This window comes from Theropithecus gelada, chromosome 10 (genome assembly GCF_003255815.1).
Source record: "Theropithecus gelada isolate Dixy chromosome 10, Tgel_1.0, whole genome shotgun sequence".
Classification (NCBI taxonomy): Eukaryota; Metazoa; Chordata; class Mammalia; order Primates; family Cercopithecidae; genus Theropithecus; species Theropithecus gelada.
The window spans coordinates 267,098-283,284 of record NC_037678.1 but is presented as its reverse complement, the minus strand read 5'-3'; the positions used below and the strand labels follow the sequence as shown (position 1 = coordinate 283,284).

Genomic DNA, 16,187 nt, shown 5'->3' with positions numbered 1-16,187 from the left:
CCCCTCGAGCCGGGAACCCGGACTGCGGCTCCGGCGGGTCTGACGTCCCCACCCGGGTCGGCCGTGGTGTCGGCGGGAGGCACGGGCCAGGACCACAGCTGCCCTCGCGGTTGGGACTCCCCGCACAGGGGCCCGAACCCCACTCCTGGGCCCTCCCAATCTGGGGATCGGGTCCCCAGACGCCCCGTCCCCTGCCCCTCGCTGTCCAACTGGAGGAAGGCGGGAGGAGCCTGGGCGCTGCCCACCGGGCCCCCCAAACTAGAAGTCAGAGGAGGCGCAGGGCCGTCACCTCAGGGGCTGCCAGCCTGGCGATAGGGAATGGAGAGAATCAGGCCCTGCCCTTGGGGGTCCCAGGCTGAAGAGCCCCCATCTGTAAGGTGAAGTGAGACATTTAACACATTAGCTTAAAAACGGCACGCTCATGTCCCCCTGTAAAAGAGCAAGTGTTCTAAGCGTGTGAGGCACATGAGGCCACGGAGCAGGGGGCTCTGGGAAAGCTGCATCACCCAGGATCCCTGACAGTACCCACCCCTCTCAAGGGCAGGGCTGGCCAGGGCCACCCCTGAAGTGGCTCAGGGATGAGCATGAGCCTACAGCAGAACATGCTGGGAGAGAAGGTGCAGGAGCCAGCCTGGTGCAGCAGGGAAATCCCTCTGAGCATAGCAGGCCAAGGTCTGTTTTTTGTTGTTTTGTTTTTGAGGCAGAGTCTCAATCTGTTACTCAGGCTGAAGTTCAGTGGCACGATCTTGGCTCACTGGAACATCCGTCTCTCCTGGGTTCAAGCGATTCTCCCACCTCGGCCTCCTGCATAGCTGGGATTACAGGTGTGCGCCACCATGCCTAATTTTTGTATTTTAGTAGAGCCGGGGTCTCACCATGTTGGCCAGGCTGGTTTTGAACTCCTGACCTCAGGCCATCCACCCACCTCGGTCCCCCAAAATGCTGGGATTACCGGCGTGAGCCACTGCGCCCGGCCCACCTGAAGGTCTATTTTTTGTTTGTTTTGAGACAAAGTCTCGCTCTGTCGCCTAGGCTGGAGTGCAGTGGTGTGATCTCGGCTCACTGCAAGCTCCACCTCCCAGGTTCACACCATTCTCCTGCCTCAGCCTCCTGAGTAGCTAGGACTACAGGCACCTGCCACCACGCCCGGCTAATTTTTTGTATTTTTAGTAGCGACGGGATTTCACCGTGTTAGCCAGGATGGTCTCGATCTTCTGACCTTGAGATCTGCCTATCTCAGCCTCCCAAAGTGCTGGGATTACAGGCGTGAGCCACCGTGCCTGGCTGGCCTTGAAGATCTGCTTTTAAATGAGTTTGGCTGCTGCAAGAACTGGCCAAATGACTGGCATCCACGCTCCCTCCATGGGCAGGATCCAGACCAAGAGAATGAATGGAATCAAACTGAGAGACCCCACCAGGGCCCCCTCCCTGCCCTCAGGCATGGGCCACACTACACCTCTCCTCTACCACTGTTGGTTTTCACAGGTTGAGAAGTCCTCTTTTTAAAATTTAATTTTTTTTGTAGAGACAGGGTCTTGACATGTTGCCTAGGCTTGTCTTGAACTCCTGTCCTCAAATGATCCTCCTGCGTCTGCCTCGAGAAGTGTTGGGATTACAGGTGTGAGAAACTGTGCCCTGCCAGAAATCCTCCTTTTTGCTCCAGCTGGCTCAAGCTGGTTTCTGTCACTTGCACCCAAAAAGGTCCTCAGCACCACATTACCACACCATTGAGCTTGTGTACAGGCTGGCAGTCTCCCTGGGCAAGTCTGGGCTAGTGCTTGAGCCCAGGGCTGGCTCTCTTCTGAGAGACTCTGGGGACCCTGCATCGCACTCTCCACTCTCACGCTTCCACCAGGCCCTTGGGAACAACCATCCATAGTGGCTCGGCGGCTCAGATGGATGGACGCCCTTCGCTACCACCTGGCCTGCTGATTTCTGGTCAGCTGTCTTGCAGTCTGCACTCTCCTCAAACCTCCCATCCCACTTCCAGTGTCTCTGAGATGATTGGCTGCTCCTCACAGAGCAAACAGAAGCTATGAGGTGGGAGCACCAAGCCCCCATCTTACACCCCTCACACCACCCCTCCCTCCATTACCACAGGTTCTGCCCCCCTGCCCATCCCTCATCTCAGGCCATCATTCACTGTCAGTGCCCACCGCCAAACTCCATCTTTCCCTGTCTATGGATTCCTTGCTATCAGAGTCAAACTTACCTCTGCCATCATAAAACACTCAAAACAAAACCCCCCAAAGCCTAGGCGTGGTGGCTTACACCTGTAAATCCCAGCACTTTGGGAGGCCAAGGTGGGTGGATCACTTGGCATCAGGAGTTTGAGACCAGCCTAGTAAACATGGTGAAGCCCTGTCTCTACTAAAAATACAAAAATTAGCCAGGTGTGGTGGCTCACACCTGCAGTCCCAGCGACTCGGGAGGCTGAGGCAGGAGAGTTGCTTGAACCTGGGAGGTGAAAGTTGCAGTGAGCCGAGATTGCACCACTGCACGCCAGCCTGGGCGACAGAGCACAACTCCATCTCAAAAAAAAAAAAAAGGAAAAAACCAAAGATGCTTTGTCCAGCCAGTTACCACCCTAGCTTGTTTAGATTCTCACAAGCATTCTCCAATGCCACCGCCCCCCTCCTATGGTCCAGCCCTGGCACATTTGGCAACTCGTGTCTTCTCTTCACCTGTGTCCATCATAAGCAGTGCTGGGGCCCCATCACTCCCCAGAAGCAGCTCCTCCAACTAAGAATGGAGTCACATGAAACAAGTGCCAGGGGCCCTGGGATCACAGAGGGGGACTCCTCTCTGGTGGGCGGGGCAGGTGCAGAAGCAGCAGCCAGGCTGATGCCCGAGGGCAGAGGACACACCCTCCCCACAGGCGGCGGGAGGTAGGACTGTGGCTCACAGGGGCAGCAACTGTCCTGTCATCCCAGGGTCTGAAACGCAGCCCCTCACTGGGGCTGACCTCCACCTGTCCCAGATTTAAAACCTTGTGAGGACAGGGAATTGTCACTGATTTTTCTTTATTGGTGGGGCGAATGATTTGATTGCACTTATATTTTGAAAGGACGGAGCTGGTGACGGTGTGGAAGGCTGAGGGCCGAGTCGGGAGGCAGCAGAAGCCGCAGCAGCAAGACTTGGGAACCTGGGGGATCCTCTGCTCAGGCCCTTCCCTCCCTGGCCCTCTAGAGCTGGCGCTGAGCTCTATTCTTGGCCGGCCTCTCCGCATTCTCTGTGGACCAGGCTCACCATATCCTCCATGGCCGCGCCATCCCTGAGATCTCCAAAACTGTTCTCGACCTGCCTTCTCTCAGTCCCATGCCTGCCAGGCTGGGGAGCAGCCAGACCCCCTCCCTGGACTACCCTCAAGCATCTCTGCCTCAGCATGTCCAGGCGCCGACCTCTTCCCACCCCTCAGCAGCTGCCACATCAGCAAACAGAAGGGCTTCGCCGGGAACTGTGAGCCCCTCATTTACTATCCTGCCCTGCTATATTTCTCCCACTCATCCACTCTGTCCCCTCAAGCTCTTTCTGCCTGCCTCCCCAGCACCTGCCTTCTTGGCTGCCACTCCGCCTTTCAACATAAATGTGACACTTGGCTGGGCTTGGTGGCTCACACCTGTAATCCTAGCAGTTTGGGAGTCAGAGGTGGGTGGGTTGCTTGAGGTCAAGAGTTTAAGACCAGCCTGGCCAGCATGGTGAAATCCCGTCTCTACTAAAAATACAAAAATTAGCTGGGTATGGTGGCAGGCGTCTGTAATCCCAGCTACTAGGGAGGCTGAGGCAGGAGAATTACTTGAACTTGGGAGGCGGAGGTTGCAGTGAGCCAAGATTGTGCCACTGCACTCCAGCCTGGGCGACAGAGTGAGACTCCATCTCAAAAACCAAAACCAAAACAAACCACTGGGTGCAGTGGCTCAAACCTGAAATCACAGCACTTTGGGAGGCTGAGGTGGGTGGATCACCTGAGGTCAGGAATTTGAGACCAGCCTGGCCAACATGGTGAAATCTTGTCTCAAATACAGAAATTATCCGGGCGTGGTGGTAGGCACCTGTAATTCCAGCCACTTGGGAGGCTGAGGCAGGAGAATCGCCGGAACCTGGGAGGGGAGGCTGCAGTGAGCTGAGATTTCACCACTGCACTCCAGCCTGGGTGACAGAGTGGGACTCCATCTCAAAAAAAAAAAAAGCTGGGCGCGGTGGCTCAAGCCTGTAATCCCAGCACTTTGGGAGGCTGAGACAGGTGGATCACGAGGTCAGGAGATCGAGACCATCCTGGCTAACACGGTGAAACCCCGTCTCTACTAAAAAAAATACAAAAAACTAGCCGGGCAAGGTGGCGGCGTCTGTAGTCCCAGCTACTCAGGAGGCTGAGGCAGGAGAATGGCATGAACCCGGGAGGCGGAGCTTGCAGTGAGCTGAGATCCGGCCACTGCACTCCAGCCTGGGCGACAGAGCGAGACTCCGTCTCAAAAAAAAAAACCTATAAATGTGACACTCCCTACCCCTTAACTGGTCAAAATAAGTAAATAATACCTGCAGGGCATCCCTGCCCTCCCAGAACGGCCTGTGTGGTGTGTGCTCGGCACTCCTCGACTTATTCATCCAGCAGATGTTGACTGTGTTCCCAGGCTGGGGGCACAGCAGGGGGGTTACAGGGTGAGTGCAGGGGTTGGGGAGACAGAAGGGGAAGCACTAACAGACGCAGAGATCCTCAGCTAACCCAAGAGAGAGGCCAGTCTCAGCAGCTTGGAACCCGTGACACCAAGTCCAGGACTCGTGGACGGTGGGTAAGCGAAAACTGTGGAGAACAGTGAACCATCTATCAACACCAACACGCACTCACCTTCAACCAGAATTTCTACTTCCAGGAAGGTGTCGTACAGACACGTCTGTGAGCTCGAGGCAGCAACTCACAAAAAGACTGGCGGTCACCTAATTTCACGTTAATCGCAGGTGAAGTGAATCATACAACACCTATATGCTGGAGTAGGTCCAACCATAGGAAAGAATGGGGTCTCTGATGTGAGGACGGTCAGGCTGTGAGGCCTGTCACCCCACTGGTCACCAGGGTTGATTCGGCTGATGTGGTTGGCTCAGAGGTAGGTGTCCCCTCCTTCCCCATCGTTCCCTGTGTGTCCCTCTGAAGCTGTGTGCTCCGTCAAAGAGGATGAAGGATCGGGCTTCGAGTAGCTGTGCTCCTCTGCCAGGACCTACAAACAAGCTCTCAGTAAAGAATGGGGTCTCAGTCCTATTGCAGGTCTGCACACATGGATGTGTGTGCCTCACACGGCTGCACCTTGGTGTGCCCAGGGCGGGTCAGGAGAGGGCTCCCACCAAGACCGGGGTAGGGGTACCGAGTGGGTGGTAATGATGAGGAGAGTCTCATGTTTCACTTGTTTAAATTTCTTTTCTTTTTTATTTTATTTTTTTTTTTTTTTGAGACGGAGTCTCGCTCTGTAGCCCAGGCTGGAGTGCAGTGACCGGATCTCAGCTCACTGCAAGCTCCGCCTCCCGGGTTCACGCCATTCTCCGGCCTCAGCCTCCCGAGTAGCTGGGACTACAGGCGCTGCCACCTCGCCCGGCTATTTTTTGTATTTCTTAGTAGAGATGGGGTTTCACCGTGTTAGCCAGGATGGTCTCGATCTCCTGACCTCGTGATCCGCCCATCTCGGCCTCCCAAAGTGCTGGGATTACAGGCTTGAGCCACCGCGCCCGGCCTTTCTTTTTTAATTTTTGAGACGGAGTCTCACTCTGTCGCCCAAGCTGGAGTGCAATGGCACGATCTCAGCTCACTGCAACCTCCACCGCCTGGGTTCAAGCCTCAGCCTTTCCTGCCTCAGCCTCCCAAGTGGCTGAGATTACAGGGACCCGCCACCAAGCCCAGCTAATTTTTTGGGGGGGGTTCGGGGGCGGAGTCTAGCTCTGTCCCCCAGGCTGGAGTGCAGTGGCTCCGCCTCCCGGGTTCACACCATTCTCCTGCCTCAGCTTCCCGAGTAGCTGGGACTACAGGCGCCCGCCACCATGCCCGGCTCATTTTTTGTATTTTTAATAGGGAGTTTCACCGTGTTAGCCAGGATGGTCTTGATCTCCTGACCTCGTGATCCACTCGCCTCGGCCTCCCACGGTGCTGGGATTACAGGCGTGAGCCTCCGCGCCCCACCGGCCCATGACCAGCTAATTTTATTTTTAGTAGAGACGGGTTTCTCCATGTTGGCCAGGCTAGTCTCAAACTCCAGGCCTCAGGTGATCCGCCAGCCTCGGCTTCCCAAATTGCTGGAATTACCGGAGTGAGCCACCGCGCCCGGACACTTGTTTAAATTTGTTACAGAAACCGTGCAATACTTTGGTCTGGGGTTGGAGCGGCTGGCGGTAGGTAGAGCTTTTTAGGAGCGCAGCCCCGGGTTTGGGGACACCGCGTCAGAGGATAGCGGAATGGCCAGCCCGCTGCGGAATCCCGCGGACTCCCTGGTCAGGCCGGGGTCCGGGGTCCGGGGTCCACCGGATCAGACCCTGGAGGGTGGGACCGCCAGGACCCACCAATCGGGAGGTGGTTGACAGGGTGAGAGTCCGCCCCAGCCGTGGGATCAGCTTGGACTACGGCTCGCCCCCTAGAACCCCGCTTCAGCCTGGGGAAGTCCGGCCCCCCCAGGCTCGGGGCTGCGTCCCCACTAGAAGGCGCCTGGAGTGAGGCTGGCAGCCCCGCGGTCCCGGGCCGGTTGCCGAGCGCTCCCGGCGGGAACAGCCCCCTCCCCGCCCCGGAGCGTGGCTTGGCCCGGGGCAGGGGCGCCCCGCCCCGTCCGTGCACCCGGCTCCGCCCCTTGCTGGAAAGGCTACGTATTCAGCTCCAGAGGTGCCATCCTGGCCGCGACTCTGCTCCAGACAGGACCCCCAACCCGCCCAGCCCGCTCCGCCTTGCACTCTGGACCCGCGGCCGACCCCAGACCCGCTGCCCGCTTCGCGCCCGAGGCCTGCGCCCCGACGGACGCCCGTGCCCAGCTTGCCATACCCACGCCCGGTGCCCCGACCGCGGAGGGCTCCCCGAGGTGCCGGCGGAGAGGGTGGCTCGCGGCTCAGGTTGCCCCCGACCTGCCCGGCTCACCGCTCCCTCCCCTGCAGCGCCGCCCGCCATGGCCCGGATCCCGACGGCCGCCCTGGGTTGCATCAGCCTCCTCTGCCTGCAGCTCCCTGGCGTGCTGTCCCGCAGCCTGGGCGGGGACCCGCGTCCCGTCAAACCCAGGTGAGTCCAGGCCTTGGGCCAGCCAGCCCCTCTGGCCCCCACAGGGAAGCAGAGTGCCGGGGGCCGCCCTCCCTCCAACCGCCACCTGCTGCTAGGGCTCCCGTCCCAAACCAAGGCCCCTGCCCCAGGCTCAGCAGCGCCTGAGCAGGGCCAGAGGACCCTCTTCCTCTGCCTCCCTGCACAGGGCAGTTGCTTCTCCCCACACACGTGGACACAGCAGCCCCTTTTCTGGGGGTGTCTGCTGGGGGAGGGAAGGCTGGCGGTATCCCCAGGTCCACCTGTGACCAAAGGGAGGGCAGAAGCTGAGTCACCCTGAGCCCTGAGAGTGGTGACCCGCAGAGGCTGGGCCGCGGGGGTGCCCTTTGCTCAAGGAGGTGCCGGTTCCCAGGACACGTGACCCGGGCCACTGAGATGGTCCCAGGCCCCAAGCCCAGAGGGGACGCGTGGGCTTCCCCTGGCCATGCTCCAGGCTGTGTGTGGGTGGGGGCCGTGGGCTTCCCCTGGCAGTGACCCAGGCCTGTGTAGAGGCAAAAGTGGGTAGGTGTGAGGTCTCTGAAAGGCTGAGCCATCCAGTTGACATTCTCCATCTGCCTCTGCAGGGAGCCCCCAGCCCGGACCCCTTCCAGCAACCTGCAGCCCAGGCACCCCGCACCCCGACCTGTGGTTTGGAAGCTTCACCAGGCCCTCCAGCCACAGAGGGGTGCTGGCCTGGCTCCTGCTATGGGTCAGCCTCTCCGGGATGGTGGCCGCCAACACTCAGGCCCCCGAAGACACTCGGGCTCCCGCAGGACCCAAGCCCAGCTCCTGCGAGTGGGCTGTGTGCTGGGCACCTGTCAGGTGCAGAATCTCAGCCACCGCCTGTGGCAACTCATGGGACCCGCCGGCCGGCAGGACTCAGCTCCTGTGGACCCCAGCAGCCCCCACAGCTATGGCTGAAGTGGGGCTGGGCCACACCCCTGCCCATCCCAGCCAGGGTGCTGTGCCCCCATCCAGAGCTGCAGCTGAGCCCCCTCCGCAGCCCAGTCCCGCGGAGCTGCAGACAGCAGGTCCTGCGGCAACAATGCCTGCACGGCGTCGCACACATAAACCCTTGCACACCTGTAGACCGAGGTTGGTCTATATGCAGTTATGGTACGTCAAGGAGCCTAAACACCCTGAAATTGTAAACCCTTGGGGGATGGCTGCCAGACCCAGCTGGTGGCAGCACCAGATGCTAAAAAGCGTTTTAAAAAGGAGGCATCTGCCAGGGACGTGGAGCAGAAGCTGGGCCCTGAACGCACAGGGCCACGTCTGGACGAGCAGGGGAGAGGGGCTGAATTGGCCGGAAGCGGCCCCTCCGCTGCTGGTCCAGTCAGACTAAAGCCCGGCCTTGTGCCTGGGCTGTTCCTGCTGTAGTGCACAACCAGCCCTTCCACGTGCCTGCCTGGCCGGGGGTCCCAGCCTCTCCCTCCCCATGCCTTTGGGACAGGACAGGGAGTGTGGGATGCTATAGCCCCCTGGGGTTGGGCAAGGGAAGGATGGTGGCCCTCCAGAGGTCATGAAGGGACCTCTGTGGCTCCAGCTGCCAACCCTGGAGCCCAGACTGAGGTAGCCATGGGGACTCCATCTGGATGCCCTGTGGGAGGCCGGGGAGGGGAACTCAGCAGTTCAGAAGCCACCCCAAACCATTCTGAGACAGGGACACCCCTTCCTACCCCAGGGCAGGGCAGGGCTGGGTGGGGCAAGATCCCCCAGCCCAAATAGACCCACCCCACCTCAAGGGGGTGAGACCCTTGTTGGCAGCCAGACAAGGGTGGGGCTCCACAGGCAACCCAGGCGCCCCACCACCACCCAGTGTGGGGGCCCAGTGGAACCAGGTGTGGGGGCAGCAGGTGACTCGCCAAGAGCCCAGGAGGGCAGCCCAGCCCCAAATGACAAGAACAAGAACCACTGCCAGTGTGCACGGACTTGGTGTGTGTTCTTCCCCGGGGAGATGGGGGGCTCATGTGCATGTGCCGCTCGAGGCTCCCAGTCGTCCAGCAGAACGTGGGGTTCAGAAAGGGTTCCTTCCGCTACTTAGCAAACACTCAGCATTTAATTTGCAAATGTTTGCTAGGGTCACCCTCTCAGCCACCCCATGAGGGTCGCCATGATCACCCCAACTCTAGAGGCTACAGCAGAGCTCAGGACATTCCCCCACAGCCTGCCCCTCAGTGACTACCTCCAAAGGGGAGGGTCCTGGAAGCGCCCACCCAGGCGCCGCCTCTGTGCTTGCTCCCTGAGCTCAGGGATCGCCGGGTCCAGGTAACTGACCTGTGCTCCACGAGGCCCTGTGGGAACAGTCCAGGCTGATCCTGCCCTGTGGAGGCCTCCGTGCACTGGGAGATGGACTAGGGTTGCAGCAGAGGTGGTCAGGGTGGTGGGCCGCACAGCACGGCAGTCAAGGCCGGCTCCCTGGGAGAAGCACTGGATCAGTGAGGTCTGAGGACAGCAGGCCTTCCCTAGGGGGAGGAGCTGGGAGTGCCAAGTCCCCAGGGGCACAGGAGGCTTGGCTGCTGAGAGGCTGCAGGGTGGAGGGGCCTCGGCCTCTGAGTCATGTGTCCTGTGGTCACTGAAGGGTGTCAGCAGAGCACAGGGCATGAGGACAGAGGGAGGGGACCCCAGGGCAAGGCTGGGGGGTCAGGAGCTCAGTGTCCGCTACTCAACCCAGCCAAAACCCTCCCAGATGCCTCCTCTCCTGCCTAGGCAAAGTCCAGCTTGGCACCCCGTCTGGGGCCTGCCTGTGGTCAGGGCCAAGTGTTCCCTCCTCCAGGAAAGCCTTCACCCTCCTCATGCCCTGTAGTCAGGAGGCCGCCTTCCGTGACCCTCTGCATCGCCTCAGGTGTGAAGCCAGACCCACCTGACACTCTCACGCACAGGCCCAGCAGCACCTGCACTCACCCCCACCTTCGCCAGCAACCACTTCCTGCTGCTGTGGCCAAAACTTCCTCTAGGCTGGGCCCGGTGGCTCGCGCCTGTAATCCCAGCACTTTGGGAGGCCAAGTCAGGCAGATCACCTGAGGTCAGGAGTTCAAGACCAGCCTGGCCAACATGGTGAAACGCCGTCTCTACTAAAAATACAAAAATTACAAAATTAAATACAAATACAATAAAATATACAATATTAAAATATTAAATATTAAATAAAAAATACAAAATTTATCAGGCACGGTGGCACATGACTGTAATCCCAGCTACTCAGGAGGCTGAGGCAGGAGGATCACTTGAACCTGGAGGTTGCAGTGAGCTGAGATTGTGCCACTGCACTCCAGCCTGGGTAACAAGAGCAAAGTTCTGTCTCAAAAAAAAAAAAAAATAGTAATAATACAAAAATTAGCTGGGCGTGGTGGCACACGCTAGTAATCACATCTACTCAGGGGGCTGAGGCAGGAGACTCGTCTGAGCCCGGGAGGTGGAGGTTGCAGTGAGCTGAGATTACACTGCTGCACTCAAGCCTGGACGACAGAGCAAGACTCTGTTTCAAAAAAAACAAAAACAAAAAACCCCCTCTCTTCCCTTGCACCTTCCTATGAATCCCGCCTGGTCCCACTTCCTGAACCTATCCAGACACCTTCTCCTGACCCAGGCACCACCTGCTGTGGGGGCAATGGCCGTAGCCTCCTCCCCGTGCCTGTCTCCATCCCTCTGGCCAGTGCATGCTGAGCACGTGACCCACGCTTGTTGGGACACTTAAGGATACAGCCTTGCCCCCGGGGGCTGACGTTCTAGGAGGAGACAGAAGGAGACAAACATAGAAGGTAGAGTAAGTGGGTGGTGGAGTGGCAGGGAGTGCTGAGTGCCACAGGAAGTCAGACAAGGAGAGTGCGGGGCAGGTGCCATTTAAATGGGGGGCGCTGGGGTCTCCTCACAGCTCCTTTTCAGCTCAGCTGTGCCAGAATCTTGTTGAGTCAGGTCAGCTCCCCACAGCCCTCACCTGACACCTGAAGCCCAGAAGTGTGATCTGCACAGCCCTAGGTATGGCCCCAGCAAACCACTGCCTCTCCCCTGCCCCAGCTGACTGCTGTTCCCAGACTCTTCCCTGGCCACACTCCAAGATGCCAGCTCTGCTGCGGGCACTTTGTTCTCCCAGTGTCCTCCGTGCCTGCAGGGCCCATGCATGGGAAGTTCCATTGGCAGCCCGGGTGCTGGCGATTCCATTTCTGCTCCCCACTCTCCATGAGGCCCCTCTCCCAGAGCCTGACACATTCTGTGGCCGAACTCTAGGCAGGTGCTCCTGAGTCCTTTCCTTGATGAGGCTTGACCTCATCCCCATCCTCTCTGGGCCCACCGACCCCGGTGTTAGCAAGAATCCTGGTAAATCAGTTTATGGAGAATTACCCACCCTCGATATCTGATCCAGTTCCTCATCTCCCACCCGTGATCTCGTCACCCTGCCGGCCTCCTGCAAGACCCCCGTTGAGCCGCTCTGGTGAAAATCCCCTACCCTCAAAGGCTCCCCTAGCAACTTCCCATCCGCTGACCCCTCCGACGCCATCAATCTCCAGCTGTCATTGAATTCGGAGGTGAGCTCCTCTCACCATGCTCTCGAATAAAGCTCTTCCCACCATTTTAACAAGTTCTCAGAATCATCTTTTCTTAACTAGCCCCTGCCCCACCTAGAATCATGAGGGGCCTGGGGCAAGTTTTCTCCTCCTGAGATCCAGTGGGACAGCCGGGGCAGGGGTGGTGCAGAGGAGGTGTGTGCTTGAGGGTGGGGTCTTGGGTCTGCCCCTACTTGTGGGACCCCACAGAGGGGTCTAAAGCCAGAGTCAAGCAGGAGGCTGGGCCCACAGACAACCCTAAGCAGGTCAGCGGCTCAGGACAGGAGGGAGGCCGAGTCAGGGCAAGAGGATGTGGGACTGCTGGGGGCTGCTCGTGTGCTGACACATTAACTCCCTGAGGCCAGGAGGAGGGTGGATGGTCACTCATTACCACAGTCACTTATGTAACCTGGGGTGTATATAGGAGCCCGGCTGAGGACACACTCACCAGCCTGCACTTTGCCACCTGAGCGCCGCTTCCTCTCAGGATGAAGGTGACGGTGGTGAGTACCCAGACCCCATGCAGAGAGGCCCCGCTGACTGCTCTCCTGCTGGCCAACTGCTCCTGCCCTCTTCTAGCTGGCGCTGGCCAGCCCTGCTGCTCCGTCCAGCTGGGGAAGAGCCAGTGGCTGCCGACCCCCAGGCTCCCTGCGGACTCAGTCTCCTCCCAAGGCCGCTTCCACCCCGCAAGGGTGGCCATGGGTGCCACTCAGGCGTGGTGTCCCCTGCACCACAGAAGCAGACGTCTGCTGACATTCACTTTGCAGATAAGGACCTGGGAGTGAGAGCTCCTGGGACTCGCTGAGGCCAGGGCAGGGGCCGGGATGATGGTGCAGGAGAGGTTGTGCCCTCTCGTGTCCCCCACCAGCTCTCGAGCGGAGGCAGGGTTGGAGTCTGCAGCCACGCGGGGAATGTCTGCTTCCTCGTGGAGCTGACATGATGGTGAAATAGGTTCAATCCTCCACCTGCCCAGGGCCCAGACCCTTCCCTGGTCTACCGACCTGATGTGGACCCAGAGGTGGCCAAAGACAAGGCCAGCTTCCGGAACTACACAGTGAGTACCTTGACGTCCCGCCCCCCGACCCCCCATCCACACCCTGGGGAGCAGCACCTGCCCCTCACACAGCTCCAGGAGGTGCCCTGTGGGAACCCTCACCCCCATCACACCCTGTGGGGCTGCCTGGGAGAGGGGAGGCACGGTGCCTTGTGTGCAGGGTGGGGGTAGTGCCAGCCTCCACTGACCCTCCGGCCTGCAGTCGGGTCCCCTCCTGGACCGTGTCTTCACCACCTACAAGCTCATGCACACGCACCAGACAGTGGACTTCGTCAGGAGCAAGGTAGGCGTCTCCTGCCGCCCTGTGCAAACGCGGAGGACCCTTGCCCTCAACCCCATGAGCCCACCAGGCACCGAGAGGATGGAGAGGACTGTGCGGTGGGCCTGCTGACCCTGGGCCACGCTGCCTTCTCCTTCCCCACCAGCATGCCCAGTTTGGGGGCTTCTCCTACAAGAAAATGACAGTCATGGAGGCTGTGGACCTGCTGGATGGGCTGGTGGACGAGTCGGACCCAGATGTAGATTTCCCCAACTCCTTCCATGCCTTCCAGACAGCGGAGGGCATCCGAAAGGCCCACCCAGACAAGGGTGAGCCCCAGCTCTGCTGCAGGGGGGCAGGTGCTGCCTCCAAGGGGCAGAATGCAGCGGCCTATAGGGTGGAAGGGGGCAGTGGTGGGCCCAGGCCTCCAGCAGCCCTGCCTGGGTTGGGGAGCAGGCCCTGGGCCCCCCCTGGCTCTCAGCCCCGCAAGCCTGCTCATCCTCTGCCTTGGCCCCTGCAGTCCCCAACCTACCCTGTCCATCCCCCTCCCAGACTGGTTCCACCTTGTTGGGCTCCTGCACGACCTGGGGAAGGTCCTGGCCCTGTTCGGGGAGCCTCAGGTAAGGGCTGGTGGTTGTGGGTGAGGAGGTCTGCATGTTGAGGCAAGGTGGGGGGGGCGGAGTGGCTTCAGTGCTTGGCCTGGGATACTACCTGCGGGGCAGTCCAGTGCACCCCCCACGGCCCCCCAACGGCTGCCTGTCCCTCTGGTGGCCTCGGTGCTCAGCCTAGGGGACCGGCCAGTGCATCCCCCACGGCCCCCCCATGGCTGCCTGTCCCTCTGGTGGCCTCGGTGCTCGGCCTAGGGGACCGGCCAGTGCACCCCCCACGGCACCCCCACAGCTGCCTATCCCTCTGGTGGCCTCGGTGCTCGGCCTAGGGGACCGGCCAGTGCACTCCCCACGGCCCCCCCACGATTGCCTGTCCCTCTGGTGGCCTCGGTGCTCAGCCTGGGGGACCGGCCAGCGCACCCCCCACAGCCGCCCCACGGCTGCCTGTCCCTCTGGTGGCCTCGGTGCTCGGCCTAGGATACTACCGCAGGGGCAGGCCAGTGCACCACCCACAGCCCCTCCATGGCACCCCCATAGCTGCCTGTCCCTCTGGTGGCCTCGGTGCTCGGCCTGGGATACTACCTGCGGGGCAGGCCAGTGCACCCCCACGGCCCCCCACACCCCCACAACTGCCTGTCCCTTTGCAGTGGGCGGTCGTCGGAGACACCTTCCCTGTCGGATGCCATCCCCAGGCTTCCGTGGTTTTCCGAGACTCCACCTTCCAGAACAACCCTGACCTCCAGGATCCTCGATACAGGTGCTTCCCGCTGCCCAGGGCTGGGCTCCCCTCCCTGGGCGGCTCCTGAGCCCCCCTCACCCTGGTATCTCACTGCAGCACAGAACTCGGCATGTATCAGCCCCACTGCGGGCTCGACAGGGTCCTCATGTCCTGGGGCCACGATGGTGAGGCCAGACTGGGGCAGTGGGGGACGGTGGGGCAGAGGTGGTGCCTGGTGGTGACACCCTCTCCCCACAGAGTACATGTACCAGGTGATGAAGTTTAACAAGTTCTCACTGCCCCCGGAGGTAGGTGGGGGGAGGGGCAGCCCGGCCCCAGCCACCAGGCCCTGTCCCGCAGCCGAGACAGCTGCTGGGTATGGCTTGCCCACAGGCTTTCTACATGATCCGGTTCCACTCCTTCTACCCCTGGCACACGGGCAGCGACTACCAGCAGCTGTGCAGCCAGCAGGACCTGGCCATGCTGCCCTGGGTACAGGAGTTCAAGTACGGCCCTCCCCGCCGAGGGGGCTTGTGGGAGTGAAGCGGCGGGGGTGGGACCTGGGGCTTCTTCACGGGGCTCACCGCCTCTCCCTGCTGCAGCAAGTTCGACCTCTACACCAAGTGCCCAGACCTGCCGGACGTGGACAAGCTGCGGCCCTACTACCAGGGGCTCATTGACAAGTACTGCCCTGGCATCCTGAGCTGGTGACCCTCCTGCCACCCAAGGTGCTGCTGGACCCAGGCCTGGCCCTCCGCCTGCCTGGAGAGATCTGGCCCTGGGCAGACAGCCGCCATCAGGGTTCACCTTGGTGGGGGACCCCACTCACCCCCTTAGGGTCGCCACCCCTCATGGCAACTTGTGCCTGGCGGCAATAAAGACCTGGAAGGACGTTGTGCTTCTGAAGCCTCACTGGAGCAGTAGGGGGTGGCCCAGGCCGAGTGACCCTGCCAGCAGGGTGGAGGCCAACTCCCAGGCTGAGACGTGTGTGTCCCACCGCACTGGTCGTGGTAAACATCCGCTCATACTCCCAGCTCCCATGTCAGAGCCTAGTCATCCAGCTCACCCCCACAAGCTCAAAACAGTCACCAAGTCCTCCGGGCTCCGTCCCCTTAAAAAATAGCCCAATAGCTAAAATAATGCATCATAGAAAACAAAAAAAAAAAAAAAACAATGCAGGCCGGGCACAGTGGCTCACACCTAAAATCCCAGCACTTTGGGAGGCCGAGGCGGGTGGATCACCTGAGGTCAGGGATTCAAGACCAGCCTGGTCGAAACGGTGAAACCCGGCCTCTACTAAAAATATAAAAATTATCCAGGCATGGTGGCAGGCACCTGTAATCCCAGCTATTCAGGAGGCTGAGGCAGGAGAATCACTTGAACCCGGGAGAAGGAGGTTGCCGTGAGCCAAGATTGCACCACTGCACTCCAGCCTGGGTACCAAGAGTGAAATTCCATCTCAAAAATAAAAAATAAAATAATAAAATAAAATAAAACAAGTGCACAGTTTAAATGCTATAAAGCAAACACCTGTGGCCACCACCCCTGAACCGACCCTCCAGGACCCTCCGCGTGCCCTGGGTGCGGCTCCCGTGCAGAGCAGCCCCTCCGCGGCTCTGAAGGCACCGTCCCTCCTCTCTACATGGTTTTGTCACCCAGGCATGCAGCCCTTGTTGCCAACCAGTGGCCGCCCCTCCATCTTCTCCGAAATTCATCTCTGAAGAAAGTAAATTGTCCCAGGGAATTCAT

The 16,187-nt window shown here is 60.0% G+C and overlaps 2 protein-coding genes across 4 annotated transcripts; both read left to right on the top strand.

Annotated features, from left to right (window-relative positions):
- The first annotated feature begins 6,873 nt into the window (after positions 1–6,873).
- Positions 6,874–9,183, top strand: ADM2 (adrenomedullin 2). The gene is made up of 3 exons (XM_025399723.1): positions 6,874–7,046; positions 7,120–7,240; positions 7,840–9,183. The coding sequence occupies exons 2-3, from the start codon at positions 7,131–7,133 to the stop codon at positions 8,174–8,176; spliced, it is 447 nt and encodes a 148-aa protein (XP_025255508.1). The 5' UTR covers positions 6,874–7,046; positions 7,120–7,130; the 3' UTR covers positions 8,177–9,183.
- A 2,941-nt stretch (positions 9,184–12,124) lies between these two features.
- Positions 12,125–15,919, top strand: MIOX (myo-inositol oxygenase). Of its 3 annotated transcripts, none has more exons than XM_025399653.1 (10): positions 12,125–12,302; positions 12,773–12,853; positions 13,056–13,136; positions 13,279–13,441; positions 13,665–13,732; positions 14,368–14,477; positions 14,556–14,623; positions 14,697–14,746; positions 14,832–14,944; positions 15,041–15,344. In XM_025399653.1, the coding sequence occupies exons 1-10, from the start codon at positions 12,288–12,290 to the stop codon at positions 15,147–15,149; spliced, it is 858 nt and encodes a 285-aa protein (XP_025255438.1). In that variant the 5' UTR covers positions 12,125–12,287; the 3' UTR covers positions 15,150–15,344. The 3 variants fall into 3 exon arrangements, with proteins under 3 accessions (XP_025255438.1, XP_025255440.1, XP_025255439.1); XM_025399654.1 differs by having other exon boundaries at positions 12,214–12,302; positions 14,832–14,930; positions 15,041–15,919; XM_025399655.1 differs by lacking the exons at positions 14,697–14,746; positions 14,832–14,944 and having other exon boundaries at positions 13,633–13,732.
- Positions 15,920–16,187: the final 268 nt, after the last annotated feature.